This window comes from Dendropsophus ebraccatus, chromosome 9 (assembly GCF_027789765.1).
Source record: "Dendropsophus ebraccatus isolate aDenEbr1 chromosome 9, aDenEbr1.pat, whole genome shotgun sequence".
Classification (NCBI taxonomy): Eukaryota; Metazoa; Chordata; class Amphibia; order Anura; family Hylidae; genus Dendropsophus; species Dendropsophus ebraccatus.
In genome coordinates, this window is record NC_091462.1 from 62,269,160 (window position 1) to 62,287,312 (window position 18,153).

The following is an 18,153-nucleotide window of genomic DNA, read 5'->3' on the forward strand; positions in this document are numbered from 1 at the left end:
AGGGAGAAAACAAAACAGTTGTCATCAGGCAGCTGTAGTGCTTCCGTTATTGGCAGAGGTGGCTGTCACCTGACAGCTGTTCTCTTAACAACAAGTAACTGATGTCTGATTTTTTTTTTTTTTTTTCAAACCTCTTGTGTAAATTACAGAAGAATATAATACTTCTAGTAATTGGCAACTTCCTTGTTGTATTAATTCCAGAAAATTGACTATAGCCTTATAGTCATTAAAGGAAACCTGCCATCTCTGAAATATCTGTAAAGCTGAGAATACAACTACATTGCTTATTGTACATTCAGTATATTGCATTAGTACCTCTGCAGCTTCAAACATGGAAAAAGTGCATTTAATCCCTGTTTGTAAGAGCCAAGGAGGCAAAGGTCTGTAAAGCCTTTCCCGCTGCCTCACACTCAAATGTCCTCCCCTTGCCATGTTAATTGACAAGCACAGCGAGCACATACAATGGAATTGAACCAGAAGTCAGAGGGCCCTGCTTGTCAATAAATTTTCCATTAGCCATTGTATGTACAGAGATATTGTCCTGGATCCCGTGTCCTGTAATATCCTTTTTTAAAGGCAAATTTGTCCTAACAAAAAGCAATACCTGGTGAATAGATGCAAAAACATAATGTAAACCTAGGCTAAGAAAACTTTGCTGTTATTCTGTAATTTCATGACAAGGAAACTACTATTTGGCATACTAATAATCAGGGAGCATTATATCTGGTATAGTAATGCAAGGCTTTTTCAATAGGAGACAATATTGTGTGAGAAAACTAAACTAAGTAATGCTATGGCTATGTGAGAGTTTACAGGCGTCTCCTTAAGAAAAGAAATCCCATCACTTCAGTAAGCTGAAAGCTTTATTTTACTCTTCACCACTAGAAGCATCGGTGCCCAATTATTTTTGTTTCCGTAATTACATCAGCTTGTCCTGGGGAAATTCTCTCTTTTTGCTAACATAAACCTTAGTTACAATTTACCAAACTACTGTATCATGTATGTATGTAACAACATTGCTGCAAGGCACAGCGCACAACCTTCTAACATTACTGCTCTCTGTGAATCAACTTAGTAGTATTTTCTATAGCATATTCCAGCAGAATCTACAAACCATTCATCCCAAATTAACCCTGGGCTATTATTGTTAGAAAAATATTACTGGGCAGTTTTGGTTCTGTTGTATTTATTATCATTAAAATAATTATAAAATCTTGCAGTTTTCATTCTTACCACTAGGCTTAAAACTAAGCTGAGATTTCCTGTTCTGTATGAATGCATTTTATTGTACTTCTTTTGCCTACAGGACTGGAGTAAAAAGGCCACTCCTCAGGCCCCATAGCAGCCAATCTACCAATATTTACTGGTGTTTTTTTCTCCCATTGGTGTCCTCTCACAGCCCACAGAGTCTCCTCAACTCAATAATTTCTGCTGTCCAGATTCTCTTACAGGAAGATAGTGACATTACTTTTTACGTTCTGCCAGGCCAGCTCAAACAACACGATGCTCAGACTGTGAAGAGGCTTAGTACAACACAGTATAGCAATTGTATAGCAATAGCAAGTGTAACAATATACAATGGCCTAGAAGTGTCAATCTGCCTGAGAAAAATACCAATCAATCACAGCTCAGATGAACTGTGATTGGTTGCTATCTCTAACACCTCAATGTAGGAAAGCCAAGAATTTGGCAGACAAGGCTGGACAAACATGAAGCTGTAGATTCTTGTTAAGTTGATTTATGGCCCAAACAATCTTTTCCTTAAATTTGTATGCGTCCTTCCATTGGCAGCTAGACTGGGCACTGTAGCTGGCCCCTTCCTCAGCGATCCCACCTTGCCAGTGAACACTGCCCAGTGAGCTCATATCACTTGCTTCTGGACTCTTTTGAGGCAAGATGTTAAAACGAAGCATGCTACAGTATATTTCTGTATATTTTACTAACATTTTTATATGCCTATCCCGCTACTAACCTGTATTATTTTTTGTTTTATGTGGGCTTATAATTGGCTAAAATTTTGCCTGAGCATTATTTCTGCTGCTTTAGCAGAACTTTGTGTTTCCATTGCCAGGAATAATTATTGCAGACAAGAGACATGGATAAATGTTGGCAGCTAAATGGGGATAGCTTTACAAACCAGAACTTTTTCCAAATACTGACATAGCAAACCCACTGATGAAATTGTATGTTTGAAGTAATTAAATAAAATGTGCTGTAATTGGATACCATTTCACTGCTCTTAGAAGAGAGAGATTGTTTAACACACTTCTAGATACTGGACAGTAATATGTCTTCTATAATTTTATACGTAAGTAATGAATAAATACAGTATAAGGAGATTACCATAACTTTACATGTACTTTATTCCATAACGGCCAGTTTACACTGAGCAAATTCGGCAGAATCCCGCCTGCCTCAGTGTCCCATAGTGTCTGTATTTGTTTTTACTTTTTTTTTTTTTTAAACTAGTAAAACATAAAAAATCTATATAAATTTGATAATGGTGTAATCTTACTGACCTGCAGAATCAAGTTAAAGACGCACTCAAGTTTTTTTTTTTGTTTGTCATCCATGTAATGTGCACTTGCTATCACTAGTCCAGCAGTGACATCTGTTATGTTTCAGCACAGGGGAATCTATACATTTTGTTAATGTAACTGTGTTTAATGTGTCAGAGGAAGCGGTCTGTCCTTGGTCAGCTGATGTTCTGTGAACTGGAGGATGACATATTAACCTATAACAGTCCCCCTGACAACTCACAGACCCCTCCCCCCAGCTCTATGTGTATGCTGCTGCTTTTATCTCTGTCTCTTTAGGATCAGCATATACTGTAGTTATACTTCTCCCATTTGTGCATTTCTGCAGCTTTTTTCTGCGTTTATTTTGTAATTTGTTGCCAAAATTGCACAAATCATGGTAAAAATGCATCATTTTCACAGCAATTTTGGCAAATGTCAGCAAAACAAAGCCAAAACATGACCATTCAAACTCTATGCTGTGGCATAGAATAGATCAGTGTATGCAATCTAATGATTGAATAATTTACAGTGAAAACAAGTGGAAAAGAAAGTGTAGTAAAAAAGTTTTTAAAAGTATAAAAAAACGTCTAAACCCCCCTCCCCCAAAAAGTTTAATATACCCCCTTGCCCATTATAAAAAAATTAATATTAAAAAAATAAATAAACATATTACATATCATAGCATGCGGAATTGTTTGATCTATTAGGATATTACATTATTATTATTATTATTACGTAGATGGGAAAAAAGAAAAAAAAACAGGATTGCTGAAATTTTTTTATATTATATATCAGAAAAATTTATAAAAAGCAATCAAAATTTTTCTACACGAATGTGATATTAATAAAAAATAGAGATCATGGTGCAAAAAATGACACCCCAAAAATAAAAGCACTATGGCTCTCCCTATATCTCCCACTTTCTATTTGCCTGAACCAAAAAGTGGTCCCCAGTGGCTTTTCCCTGCCCTGTTAGACTTGATTAATAGATCTCTCCCTATACCTACACAGGAAGAGATCCATTTATCATGATAGGTGGAACAAGAATTAGTTGCTTAGGGCTGACCCAATGACTCATGGTTCAGGCAGCATGAAGTTAAAACAGGTTCCCTTTAACCTCTTAATAATCACTGACATGCCTTTTTACTGTGGGCCAGCAGGCATTTCAAATAGAGCTATGAGACAGTTTTCTATGCAGTAGGTGCCGGCTATATATTACAAACACCACCTGCCTTCAACTGCAAGGAGTGGACCCGTCTGATCCCAGCAGTTTGATTGTCTACAATTTGTGATCAATATGAATCAAGGCATTTGGAAAGTGAACAGAGAGGTGCTGCACTTTTCAGGAACCAGATCTACACTTCTGCAGGGTGCCATCATTTACCATGGCAGCCCTCGGAATGACTTTGTAGCTTCAGTGGTAATTCTGCTTCTACAGTCTACAAGTTTTTTTTTAAGTTTTTTTTTTAAAAACAAATCCATCCCCTAATAAGAGCTCAAGCCACCCGTTTCCTGTATGTCAAATAAAAAAATATTCAAGTAAAATAAATAAACACATTTGTTTTTGTCTGAAACTTTCCAAAATATTAAAATTAAACATTACTTATCAGGCAAGGTAATTGATTAAACTAAAAACAATACCAAACACCAGAATTGCTGATTTTTTGTCATATCATATATAAGATAGGATGGAATTAAAAGCAAACAAAACGTCCTATGTACCCCAAACTGGTACCAATAAAAACTACAGATCACTATCCCTCCCATTTTCTATTTGGAATGGTACCCGTCAGGGCTGTCATCTTTCCCCTCTCTTAAATGCCCTCTGTATGGAACACCTTTTGGTCTCCATCAGGCAAAAAAGGATATTAAAAGGTTAAAGTTTGGAAATTGCATCCATTTGTGCTCCGCATTCGTGGACAACTTGCTTTTATTTCTTACATCCCCCCATATATCCCTTTCATCTGTCAGCACTGGCGCTCATAGCGAGCATGCCATCGCTCCTGTCTCTGACACTGCAAGTGATGTGGGTGCTCGCTCACGTTCTCAAACATTAGCTGCACGCAGGAGAACGTGAGCATTTATTCATTGCCATCTTGTACTGACCTGGTCACATTAGGGTTAATTTCTCTGGAGTTCTCCTGCTCTCACCTGTGAGGGTGGGGCTCCAGCCTGCATTTAAGGTCTGCAATATGGCTGCTTGCTGACAGTGTTTGAATTCTCTGCACTAGCTAGTTTGGTGATTTGATCTCTGCAGTCCTGACCTTGCTCTGTGTTCTGACCATCTCTTTTTCCTTTTCCCTTGTACCTCGCTACTGGTTGGTTTTGACCAGTAGTGGATTATAATAGGGGCGTTCCGAGTGGCAGCCCGGGGCCCTGAGCTCCTGGGGGGCCCATGACCACCCAAAAAGACTTATACTTTCAGTGGTGTACTGTCTCCTGGCTACACTTCCGCCATGATTTGCAAAAAAATCACAGTTTTTTTAATGGCAATTTTGCACAAGGACATCATGACATTATCTATACTGTACTATGAACGCCAGGCTAGTGCCGCCATAGTTACAGTGGGGTGGGGGGGCCCAGGCTTGGTGAACAGCCCGGGGCCTATGGTAAAATTAATTCGCCCCTGGTTTTAACTTTGTTTTTGACTATTCTTAGCTTTGTGAATTTGTCCTGACGTCCCTTCCTGGTTTTGACTCGGCTTTATTGACCATTCTTCTGTTTGTTTGTTTGTTTGTCTGTCTGTCTCTTGTCTACAATCCCCTGCACCCTAGTCAGTGTATATAGCAGTCATTGTGGTTGTCGCCCCACGGTCTAGCGTGGGTGGGGCAATAGGCAGGGACAGAGGTTGGGGTAAGCTCAGGGCTCACGTTCCCCTGTTGTCTGTTTATCCCAACCCTGACACTCTTCTTTTCACAATACAATTATTCTCTCATTATAGCAATTACAAACTGAATTCATCTTAATGCGAGGCCATGGGCATCTCTATGTCCCTCGTGCAACAACAATCTATTAAAACCAATTATCCATTTACTTGGAAGACCACCTTAAAATATTTAGGTACCCATATACCTTTACACACTAATAACACTATGGCCAGCAATTATTTCCCCTTGGTTTGCACAATTAAGATGGGACTGGCGAAGTGGGATAAGAGGGACTTTTCCTGGATTGGACATATAAATGTACTAAAAATGAACATCCTCCCACGTTTACTATACCTCTTCCAGGCTGTCCCGGGAGTTCTCACTAAGAGCTACAGTACCGCTAAAATCTGAACTCCCTCTTTTCCCACTTCGTCTGGGCTAATAAGAGACTTATTGCACACTCTATTCTGATTAGACGTAAGTCTTCAGTGGGATAAGCGCTCCCAGACTGCAAACTTTATTATTCCGCTACTATACTGTCCAGAGTTCTTGATGCATTTCATGGCAGGAAGACAAAACTGAGTTCGAATAGAGACTCATATGGGTAAGATCCGGCCACGATCCTGTGGCTCTTGTAAACAGCTTTGCCGCTGTCTAAAACACACGCACCTACTCTAATCAGTAGATCTATTGCATCCCTTAGAAAATTTGCAGCTGAATTGTTTATTCCTACTGGACCCCTATCTCCTTTATTCGCCAATCTGTATTTTCCTCCCGCTTTTTACTCTCCCTTCTTCTTAGGTATTCCCAGAGACTCTGGACTACCTCTAAATTCATTGCTCTCTAATGGGAAGTTACGACCAATAGCTGAGTTCCCATTTCCAGAGGGACGCCCTCCTCAAAAAAGTGGCCAAACTGAATATGAATACACACAACAGACAAGTTTCTATTCTCAACACCACATTAAGCTTAACCTAAAGCAAAATCTCTTGCCATTTGAAGTCATGTGCGCTGCCACCGCCCCACCAGCTAAATATATTTTTACCATATATGCTCTTCTCAATTATTATATAGACAGTTCTCCCTCATTTTTGGCAAGCTGGGAAAAAGAAATGCCAAAGTTTTGCCACCTGAAAACTGGCACAAGGTGTTTTTTATGTGTCACAAAACTTCAGTGTCTTGCAAAGTCCAAGAAACAAATTATAAAGTCCTCTCCCGTTGGTATAAAGTCCCGCTGGTCCTAGCTAAAATATACCCGACTATACCAGATAGTTGTTGGAGGTGTGGCAGCACACCTGGCACGATGTCTCACATATGGTGGAGTTGCTCTCTATTACAACCTTTCTGGAAAGGGATACTCAGCTTGATTAAATAGATTACTGGTCGCACAATGCACCACTCAATTGGGAAAGCTCCACTTGCTATTGTTTTAGCTGCACGTACGGTCATACCTCGGGAATGGAAAGACCCTATCCACCCTTCTACTGACGAATGATTGCGAGAAGTGGACCATCTCCACAGAATGGAGGAGCTTCTTTCTGATCCCCTTAATTACCATTCAAGATATACTCACTGCTGGGCCCCTTGGCTCGTCTTTAGGAAATCCGCTGATTATTATACAGCAATCTCCCAGATACCTACCTCTCTCCCTTCTCACGCCTCCTCTTCTTGACCTGTTCTCGAAGATGTCATGTATTTGTATTCCTCCCCACTTCTGGAATAGGAAGGACAGTTGCCCACGTTTGCTCCTATCTAACATCCAGTAGATGGGAACTTTTATTAATGCCTATGTTGTGGCAATGAGCCGACTTGATCTTAAATTACCTTATAACTTACAGAGGTGGAAGGTGGAGAGATGTACGTCTGAGGAAGGTATGATTTTTGAGCATATTTGACCTCATATTGTTGTTGTTATTGTCTTGTGCTATACCTCCCCCATTTTCTTTCCCGTTCCTACCCCCTTCTTTCTCACCACCCATTTCTTGTTTTATAGCCTACCCTTACCCCCCCCCCCTCCCCTCCTCCTTCTTCTCCCTTCAGAGTGCTATATACATTTATCTAAACTATATATTATAATTTGCGCAGACAATGAACCCACGAAGGACATCTTCTAGTGTTTCAGGGTTTTGATGTTAAACTATATGTTTTGGATATCTTTGGAGAATGTTTATGACCCTATTGAATGTCATTCTTCATTGTCTGCATTTCTACACTTGAATTATACTCTGCTTTTTTGTTATTGAAAAATCAATAAAATGTTGAATTGAAAAAAAAAAACTACAGATCACAGGTAAAAATCATACAACTTTACAGAACAAATGAAAAAGAAGTAGAAGTCAGAATGACGAGCAAAAACCTTTTTTTTTTTTTTTTGCTTTATGATACAATAAAGGGTGTTTTGGGCACTGTTGGCTGAAAACTGGATTAACCCAGGACTCAGACTTGATTATGTCAGAGCCTGCTTTAGAGTGAAATATAGTTATTTACTGGGAATAAAATACTTGGAATCATATTTATAGTAGTCCATCAAGCTATACTGGCTTTAAGGTTCTATTACTCAGATCGATTTTTAACGATTAACAACTAACGATTAACAATCACAAACGTGATTGTTTATCGTTAACCTGAAAACATTCACCATATTACAATGAACGATAATCGTTAGTTACGATCGTTACTACAATCGTTATTGTGATCGTTACTATGATCGTTTACTCCTTCTGATCCCAGCAAAACAATAAACATTGTGCAATTACACTGAACGATTAGTGAACAAATGCGGAACTTGAGCGAACGAATGTGGAATTACAGCGAACAATTAGAGAACAATTAACAATAATTTTAGGTTCAGATCTAAATCAACAATCAATGACATACAAACGATTTTTCGAACGTTGCCTGCAATTACACAGAACGATTATTGTTTAAATTCGAAAAAATTAACAATTTTTCTCACGACAATTGTCCCTTGTAATAGGGCCCTTAGGTTCCGATATTTTCAACATACATTGGTCTTTACTGGACCAATGTATCCTAAAACCATACATAATATAAAATGTAAGAGTGTGTTTGAACATATTTTCCAATGCAATTATTAAAGCCAAGGTCAGGAACAGACAATAAACAGAGAACAGGTCGTAAAGAAAATATTGAGATTTCTCTTCTTTTCAAATCTATACCGGACTTTGTTTTCACCAGTTGCAACAAAAAATCTGTGTGTGAAAACACACCATTACAACCAGTTCAGATTTGTGGCACATGTGAATGATTAGAAGATCAGACCAATCAGGGGAGGCATTTCACTGGTAAAACACCAGTATTATTTATGTGCACTGGTTGGCTGCTCTCTGTATAGTACAGATCTACATGCTTTGTACTAATTTGCACCTATGCCAGGACAAGCAGCTTCTTTTGAGACCAGTACACAGTGTTTAATGTACATCCATACAGAATGTGATTTACAGCTTCCAGCAGCTCTTTCTGATTTTTCTTGTTTAATAAAACAAATTAAGAACATCTATATCAATGATTATACACGCACCAGCGCTTCTAGTCACTGTACTATGTGAAATTCAGACCTTGCAGGCCTAGGTAAACTGCTTCATTACACCAGCTGGAATCTCACTTTACTTCCTGGTTTTGCAGCCACAGCAGAGACAACAAAAGAGCCAACCTGTCAGATGTGTGCCAGGGGAGGGAGCTGAGGGAGACTTTCATGCCTGTCCTGCATCTCTTCAGTGGGCAGGGTTATAATTGCTAACCTGGCCCATTGAAGAGAGGGAGGACACATGATCTCTGACACGGAGAATGGGGGCCAGAAGTAGGTGTGTGTCAGAGTGAACTCCGCCAAGCAGATTTTCAGTGTCCAGAGGGGGTGAGTTGCTGCGAAACGGAAAAGGTGCAGAAACACAGAAACAGTGCATTATATTACAGATATATAGCTATGGGTGACCTATTTAATTACATAAAAATGCTTTTCAGGGGAGTACCCCTTTAATTGTCTTTCTGTCTATGCAATTACTTTTGTATGTGAACTTTATTGCATGACTGTTTTATACGGTCCATAGACAAATACTGCATGAGAAGCATTCTTGCTTACATGAATAAGACTCAAGTACATACTTGATGAAACAAGTCTGAAGTGGATGACAGATGTAATGTTTCTTTATTAGTTAAGCATAACAAGGTTGAATATACAAAGGATTCTTGGAATAACTTTATTCCTGTACTGTGAAAGAAGTAATGTTGAGAACAATAGAGTTTATTGTTGCAAATGACATAATCCCGTTTGATGAGATGACTAGATATTTGAGAAATATTATCTTATAGATTGTAAGCCCTCGCGGGCAGGGTCCTCTTCCCCATGTACCAGTCTGCCATTTGCCTTCATGTAATGTGTTTTGATCTTGTGTTGTTTCTGCTCATTACCCCTATCTATTAAGGGCGCTCTATAAATAATAATAATAATAATAATAATAATAATAATCTTTAAATGTTTGCTTTTGTAGTACTGACAAATTACTTGAGCATGCTGAGTGCAGGGCAAAACTTTATAGAGCTTCAGCAACTACAGTATTTTCTGAGGAATGTCAGTGTTGTGCCATTGTTTAACCTCTTAACCACAAAGGGCGTATATTTACGCCCTGTTGTCGGTAAGAGCGTTCAGAATGGGGCCGCGCGGCGACCCCGCTCTGAACCGCCGCAATCCCGGGTGCCGCATGTAGCCCGGGACCACGGCTATTAGCGGGCAAGGTCCGATCGCCGTGCCTGCTAATAAGGTAATCGTCAACTTTGACAGCTGCATCCGATTACTGTATGCAGCCGTTCCCTGGTGTCTAGTGGCGGAGATCGCCTCCCCGGGACGTTGTCACGGAGGAGCGATCTCCGTGACTGATGCCGGGCGTGGTCTCTGCCAAAATGGCGCTGATCCCGGCTCTGCACTCGCTTGTTTTCGGCTGCAGCAGCCAAAAGCAAACGAGTGCCGATCTCATTGATCTATGCTGTATATCTAGCCCAGGGGGGCTTCTAGTATAAATGTAAAAGTAAAAAAAAGTGATGTATTCAATCAAAAGCCCCCTCCCCTAATAAAAGTCTAAATCACCCCCCTTTTCCCATGTTATAAATAAAAATAAATAAATAAACATGTTTGGTATTGCCGTGTGCGTAATTGCCCATACTATTAATTTATCACAATCTTGTTCTCGCACTGTAAAACGGCGTAAGCGCAAAAAAATCCCAAAGTGCAAAATTGCGCATTTTTGGTTGCATCAAATCCAGAAAAATTGTAATAAAAAGCGATCAAAAAGTTGCATATGCGCAGTCAAGGTACCATTAGAAAGAACACATCATGGCGCAAAAAATGGCACCTCACACAGCCCCATAGACCAAAGGATAAAAGTGCTATAAGCCTGGGAATAGAGCGATTTTAAGGAACATATATTTGTTAATAATGGTTTGAATTTTTTACAAGCCATCACATAATATAATAGTTATACATTTTACATATCGTTTTAATCATAACGACTTGAGGAACATATATAACATATCAGTTTTACCCAAGGGCGAATGGCGTAAAAAAAAAAATACCCTCCAAATAAACAAAATGCGTTGTTTTTTTGTTTTTGTTTTTTTTTTTCAATTTCACCATACGTTTATTTTTTTTCTGGTTTTCCAGTGTACTTTATGAAAAAATTCAGCCTATCATTGCAAAGTACAATTAGTGGCACAAAAAATAAGGGCTCATGTGGGTTTCTAGGTGGAAAAATGCAAGTGCTATGGCCTTTTAAGCACAAGGAGGAAAAAATGAAAACGTAAAAATCGAAATTGGCTCTGTCCTTAAGGGGTTAAGAACGTGCGACTACACATATTTATGGTTGAGAATGCTCCTTTCCTCAGTCATACAACACTGTATTATAAGAGCGTCAACCATGACCTGAAGGGATGTAATTTGCTAATATAGGAGAGACAATGTATGTTTACCCGTTTGTAAATGTTCACAACTTCAAACACGATTTATATTTGCTCTACTGTATGCCAGTAACATATCAAGAGCTTGTCTGTTTCCTCACACATCACATACAATATAGATTAAGTGTAACTGCAGTTTTCAGCATCAAGCACTTGATGGCAACAGTGCACCATAAGTAGTTATCACAAGCAGCAGCATACAATAGGAATAAACAATGGTTCTGTCTTTTAGTTTAGAGAGATGCCAGCTGTGATGTACTCATAAGAGGAAGCTGCATTATACTCTGATCCCTGTACTGGTATCTGCATCAGAAACAAGAAATAAGTATTTGTGTGTATGTGTTAATGTCATTTAAGCAGACAGAGCTAAAAAAGCATGTCATGGAAAACATGAATACAACCTATGGCTATGTTCCCACAGACTTTTTTCCTGATGTTTTTTTAAAAGAAAAAATGGCGCCCGTCATCTTGAGGTCAAATTGAGGTCCATCATTAACTGCCTTGCTTCCTGTCAGTGCAATGATGGCTGTTGGTACATGATTCTAGTTCAGGTGGACTGATTGCCCTTTGGATGTGTCTATTGAATTTAATAGTAAACATGGTGAATTGATGGTTAAAAAAGAACTGTGTGTGAGCAACTAAAAAATAACGTACGCTGTTTGCAAAAGATGATCCAAAATAATTGACACGATCATTATTTTGCCGTCCCCGCAGACAACGCCCATCATTTCATACACTGTGTACATTGGGCAGCCATCATACTAATAACTTCAATGCATTCCATTAAGTTCAGTTAAATACGTCAATAACAGATGTCTTTTTAAAAAGAAAAAAAATTACCTTTTTTTATTTTTCGTTTACCTATTATGAACACAGACTAAAGTTTTCCAGGGCTGCATCCAACTTCTTGAACTAGCGGTAGTAATGTACCAGTAATGAGAGAGAGAAACACTTTGCTGCCGGATGGTTATCAACAGGAATGTCAGTTTGTTTTTTTTATATTACATTTACAGTGGAAAAAGGCTAAACATTTGGCTGTGCTTTTATTTTTAAGATGGCGCAGATTATTTTAAAACAAAGACTTGATTTTGACCTTTTGGTTGTATTGTTTATATATAACCTATTCCTAGAATAGAATGGGCTGCCGATCCGACACAGCCCTAACTAAAGCCCATATTTCCTAGAGAAAATGGAGTAATACAAATTTGCACAATTTTTCTGCAGTAGAAATTGCAAAATCCGAACTTAACTCTTTAACACGTGGCTTAGGCTATAGCTATTCTGCTGTTAAACAGAATTCCCTTTAGTTTTAGAAGTTGAACAAGAATAGTAGTACACAAATACATTATAACCCCCATCCCTTAACAGACTGCTTTAGTCAGTACACAATGGTTGAGACCCTATGGATTAAACACATGACATTCTAAATAATTTCTGCCCCCTAAGGTGAACCCATTACTTATGTAATATATCACTTGTAATGCTAGCTGCCTCCTTAGCTTTTATCTCCATGAAAAATAATGTCCTCCCACACTCCAGACTACATATTTTGCTAAGAGTCTCTGCATATTTTCCAGGCATCTGTAGATTGATTAGGCAAAGACAGAAACCATGTTTTCTGTGGAAAATTGCCACTAAGTACGTAACTGCCATAAGTTAAAGAACTGACTCAAAAAAAAGTATTTCGTTCTGTGTCATGGAATCCTGCACTAAAAAAGATTATAATGTAGCAGCGGTCCTCATGTAGAAAGACAAGTCACCAAGCACAGACTTTCTTGTTTTTGGTTTGTTTATGGTATGTGAATATTTATTGTTTAGTTTATGTATCTACTTGATGTAACATTTGCTTTTAAGCTTACATCAAATTACTATTTTTGGTTTTCTTTATAGGAAGTACTACACAACTGCCAGTTACACAGGATATCGTTTTGTGCTGATGATAAAACAGACAAAAGGATTTTTACATTCATATGCAAGGATTCCGAGTCCAATAAGCACTTGTGTTATGTGTTCGATAGCGAGAAGTGTGTAAGTATGCCAGATGTTTTAGGGCGTTTTTTTTTGTCTTACATGGAAAGGGTTTGGCTTGGCTGGAGATTGCTCTAACGACTTGGGATCAGATGAAATCTGCAGATGTTTATCTTCTCTATTGGCTCCAACTTGTCATGAGAAAACAGATCAAGATGTTTCATTTGTATTCCTTCCCATGCTCAGTTTCATGCAACTTTAAATTAAGGGTCCTTTTGGAATTTTTTTTCTAGCTTAACTCTCTAAGCAGAAATTATTATTTTTTTTTTGCAAATTTAACAAGATAGATGAAAAATTATTTTCATTCTGATACTTTAGAATAAAGTCATTACATACCAGTAGTTTTCCTACATCACCATTTAACATTATGTAATGCTGGCGGTCAGCTCTCGTCAGCATGGTCTCACTCACTAGCATCTCCCAATCTGTGCCCAACCCTGTCACCCCAGTCGCTGCTTAGTGTTTCCTCCCTTCTTTTCCTGCTGCAATTCCAGTTATGGCCCATAGGGTGCACAAATGCTCTCTTTCTCTGCAAAAAAAGAGTACCTGTCCTTTGTAAAAAAAAAAAAACTTTTGACATGTCATAGAGACATACCATGAAATAACCAACAGCACCAGTCATGAGCATGTGAAGAGGAGCCTTTTGCAGCAGTAGATGTAGGATGCACATCAAATTATCTCCAGTCCAAACTGGATACTGTGTGACATCCAGAAATAAAGTGATCCAACGGCATCCAGTAGCATGGAAACGGTATGATTTATTCAAACAGCATACACATTGGCAATGTTTTAACCATAATGGGTCTTTCTTAATTACCCTGTTTCCATGCTACGGGATGCTGTTGGATTGCGTTATTTCTGAATATCATTGAGACAAAAGTTTTGATTAGTCCAGGTATTAGTGTTTAGACCAGTAAGGGCGATCCTTCCCCGACTCTGTGTCACATGATATCAGTCGGGCTCCATAGACTTACATAGGCAATCAGATGGAGCCTGACTGATAACATGGCCTTGAGCCGGGAGAGGATCTCACTTAGAGCAGTCTTCTTGCGGCTCATTCTCCTGATCAAACAGACCCACACTGATCAAAACTTTTGACACGTCTCTATGACATGTCAAAAGTTTTTACAAACGACAGTAACATTTCAAAGAGCTAGGACATACACTCCTTATCTGTAAGCCACATATCCTGGTCCTGCATTACCTATTTATGGCTGCATCAATTTCTTACCTGTACCTGACCTACATTGTGATTTTCATCAATGAAGGTGGTCTGAGAAGTAATTTGAGTCTGACACCTGTGTTTGACTCGTGCCTGATCTCTTGACTCTCTCAGTCCCCTGACTCCTGTTCCTGACTATACTGTCTGCCACCTACTTACAACCTATATAAGGACCCAGACCCGCCTTTTGCTGACCTCTCATGCCATGCAGTGGTGGCGACTGCTGTCCACACTGAGACTGCTCTTCAGAAGTAACCTGATTCCCTCTGGCATTTCAGATCAGCATCCCTGTTCTGGAGTGGAATTAAAGCGACTCTGTACCCAAAATCTGGTCCCCCCCCCCCCCCGCCCCAAAGCGCTTGTACCTTTAGATAGCTGCTTTTAATCCAAGATCTGTCCTGTCATAAAAATTACTTTTAAAATTGCAGCTCCATGCCCCCCATGCTTCACCTGCCAAACAGACTGCAGGACAGATCTTGGATTAAAAGCAGCTATCCAAAGTTACAAGTGGTTGGGGGGGGGGGGGGGTCAGATTGTGGGTACAGAGTTACTTTAAAGGTGAAAACTAGAGATGAGTGAACCGGGTTTGGGTTCAAATAGATCCGAACCCGAACATTCGGTATTTGATTAGCTGGGGATGCTGAACTTGGATAAAGCTCTAAGGTTGTCTGGAAAACATGGATACAGCCAATGACTATATCCATGTTTTCCACATAGCCTTAGGGCTTTATCCAAGTTCAGCAGCCACCGCTAATCAAATGCCGAAAGTTTGGGTTCGGATCGACTCGAGCATGCTCGAAGTTCGCTCATCTCTAGTGAAAACTTAAAGGGCACTTATATTACACTCCTGAGTTTGCCACAAAGTCAAACTATTTGGCAAGCACAGTGGTCACACACCCATTGCATTTTACACATTATATTAATTGTACACTGTCTTTTTGTTATCAGAAGACACAGGAAGTTTTTTCAGGCAACAAATTACGCAACCGTATACAAGACATCTGATTGATTATAGAGATTAGCTGGAAGTTTTATTGATAACATTTAGCCAACAAACAACACACAACATATGGGGGGAAAAAAAAACATCTGGAGGTAACATGGTTATCAGAATCTCCCAGTATTGCAACAGTTTTAGGCCAGTTACTTCAATTACTAATAGAAGCATATAGAAGTAGCACAAGCAAATGGAAGAACTCCTTTAGGAACCAGATCACACAAATAAAATATTACCTTAAAGGGTAACTTTCAGCAAATCTAACAGGCTGACAGCCCTCTAATGTGCACAGGGCGCTGAGAAGGATGGTATTTGTCTTACCTTCCTCCTCAGCGCCATTCCCGTGCAGTTAGTAGTTAAATTCACGGCCTGGAGCATCGTAAGGAGCATTGCCCCACACCCATTTTACCTATCCTTGCCTCAATGCGATGGGGGCAGGGCAATGCTCCTAACAGTGCTCCGGACCATGGATTCAATCTTTTGTTGCACTGGAACAATGCAGAGGAGGAAGGTAACAGACATACCTTCCTTCTCAATGCCCCCATGGCAATTAGGGGGCTATCAGCAGGTTAGATTTGGCTAACGTGCTGATAGTTCCTCTTTAAAGAGAATTTGTCAATTCTAATCTGCTGACACTGTTAGATAAAGGTCAAGAAGACACATGGTACCTTTCAAATATATCTCTGTTTCCAGAGCAAGAAAAATATGTTTATTCCACTGTCCAAAGAATCAAAGAGGTATTCCCAAGCAAGTTGTAACACCTCCTTACTCCCCCCTCCCATACCTTACCCTGCTTGGGACTTAGCTTACTGGTATCAATCAAGCAGAGAGGGTGGAGAGAGGAGGCATTTCAGATTTTTCCATGAAAGTAGTCGTACTTTATTCCAATCCTGGATAAGCCCCTTTATTAAAAGCCACACTGGAGAATTATATAAAAACAGCTCCAAAATCTGCACTGTAGATTCTGTTTTAGTTGTGGAATTTTTAGGGCATGCCAGTCCAGCAGTGGACTATTAGTATAAATTATCTATGCCACCAATTTCCACATACATAGTACTTGATCTAATTTTAGTCTGTCTAAACTTGTCTTCTAGTTATTTATGTAATTGGCAGCATATGTATACAACCTTGTCAAATGTATCGAGTTCTCTCTTGATTTATTGTCTTTTTATTACTCAAAGGCTTGGCTATTTGCCAGTTTAGTTTACTCAGGCTGATGTTGCCTGTTAAATAGCAAGATGTGATATTGCTTTGTGTAGCAGGAAATTTTATAATACTTTGTTATGGCAATATATTGATAACAAAATCTTAAAGGGGTATTCCAGGAAAAATCAATAAATTGCTAATGGAAAGGGTTAACCAAGGTTAACCCTTTCCTAATATACTTACCTGTCCTTTTTTTGCCCCCCAAGGAGATCTCCGGTCCGGTCACGTGATCTTCCAAGTTGCGACTCGCGGATCGCAACTTGGAAGATCACGTGACCGGACCGGAGATCTCCTTGGGGGGCCAAAAAAGGACAGGTAAGTATATTAGGAAAGAGTTAACCTTGGTTAACCCTTTGCATTAGCAATTTATTGATTTTTCCTGGAATACCCCTTTAAGTATTTTATACTTTAGCTTGTTGGCAATTATAGGCCTTATAGGTTGTAGTTTTGTCATCCAATGATTTTTTTCTTTATCTTTCAAATCAACTAGTGACAGTAAATGACAGAAAATGTGACACAATGTTTTCTGCTGCCACCTTTGTCCATGTCAGGAACTGTCCAGAGCATTAGCAAATCCCCATAAAAAAACTCTCCTGCTTTCTAGACTGCAGGATATACAGCAGCTAATAAGTACTGGAAGACTGAAGATTTTTTTAAATAGAAGTAAATTACAAATCTCTGGCAGTTTTCTGTTACTAGTTGATTTGAAAGAAAATGTTCTTCACTGGCGTACCCATTTAATGTTCTGTGGTATTTTTTCTTTAAATTATTTTGAACATACTAAAGCTAACTTTTCTTATGCCTTTGGGTCAGTAAAGTTGTACATCATGGAGTTTTAGCTTGAAAACGTATGTGGAGGAAAGTCATCAGCTGGCAATTAAAGTGAATAGGCCCACTGCATTAGCACAAGGCGAACACAGAAATATTAGTCATATTGGGGAAGATTTATGAAACACGGTGTAAAGTGAACTGGCTCAGTTGCCCCTAGCAACCAATCAGATTCCTCTTTTTATTCCCCACAGACTCATGGAAAATGAAAGGTGGAATCTGATTGGTTGCTAGGGACAACTGAGCCATCTTCACTTTACACCATGTTTGATAAATTTGCCCCATTGTGTTGAGCTATTTAGTTTGTTCTTGTTTTTTGCAAACAGCTGAAAGTAAAGTTTGTAAATTTTGCAGATGCCTGTTGCAATTTCATATGGTCTAATTATTTTTTTGGAAATTAGCTAAAAAGGCATTATTGAAGCAGGATAGTTTGACAGTAAGGGTTTATTTACACAGAAAGATTATCTGACAGATTATCTGCCAAAGATTTGAAGCCAAAGCCAGAAACAGACTATAAAC

The 18,153-nt window shown here is 39.1% G+C and overlaps 1 protein-coding gene across 4 annotated transcripts in view; it reads left to right on the forward strand.

The window, feature by feature from the left end:
• The window catches only part of GULP1 (GULP PTB domain containing engulfment adaptor 1), a 378,289-nt gene that overhangs the window by 295,365 nt on the left and 64,771 nt on the right, over nt 1–18,153 (forward strand). For all 4 annotated transcript variants that reach the window (XM_069983509.1, XM_069983513.1, XM_069983510.1 and 1 more), the window contains one exon: nt 13,244–13,381. In XM_069983509.1, coding sequence (XP_069839610.1) covers nt 13,244–13,381 — 138 coding nt within the window. The remainder of the gene's footprint in view (nt 1–13,243; nt 13,382–18,153) is intronic.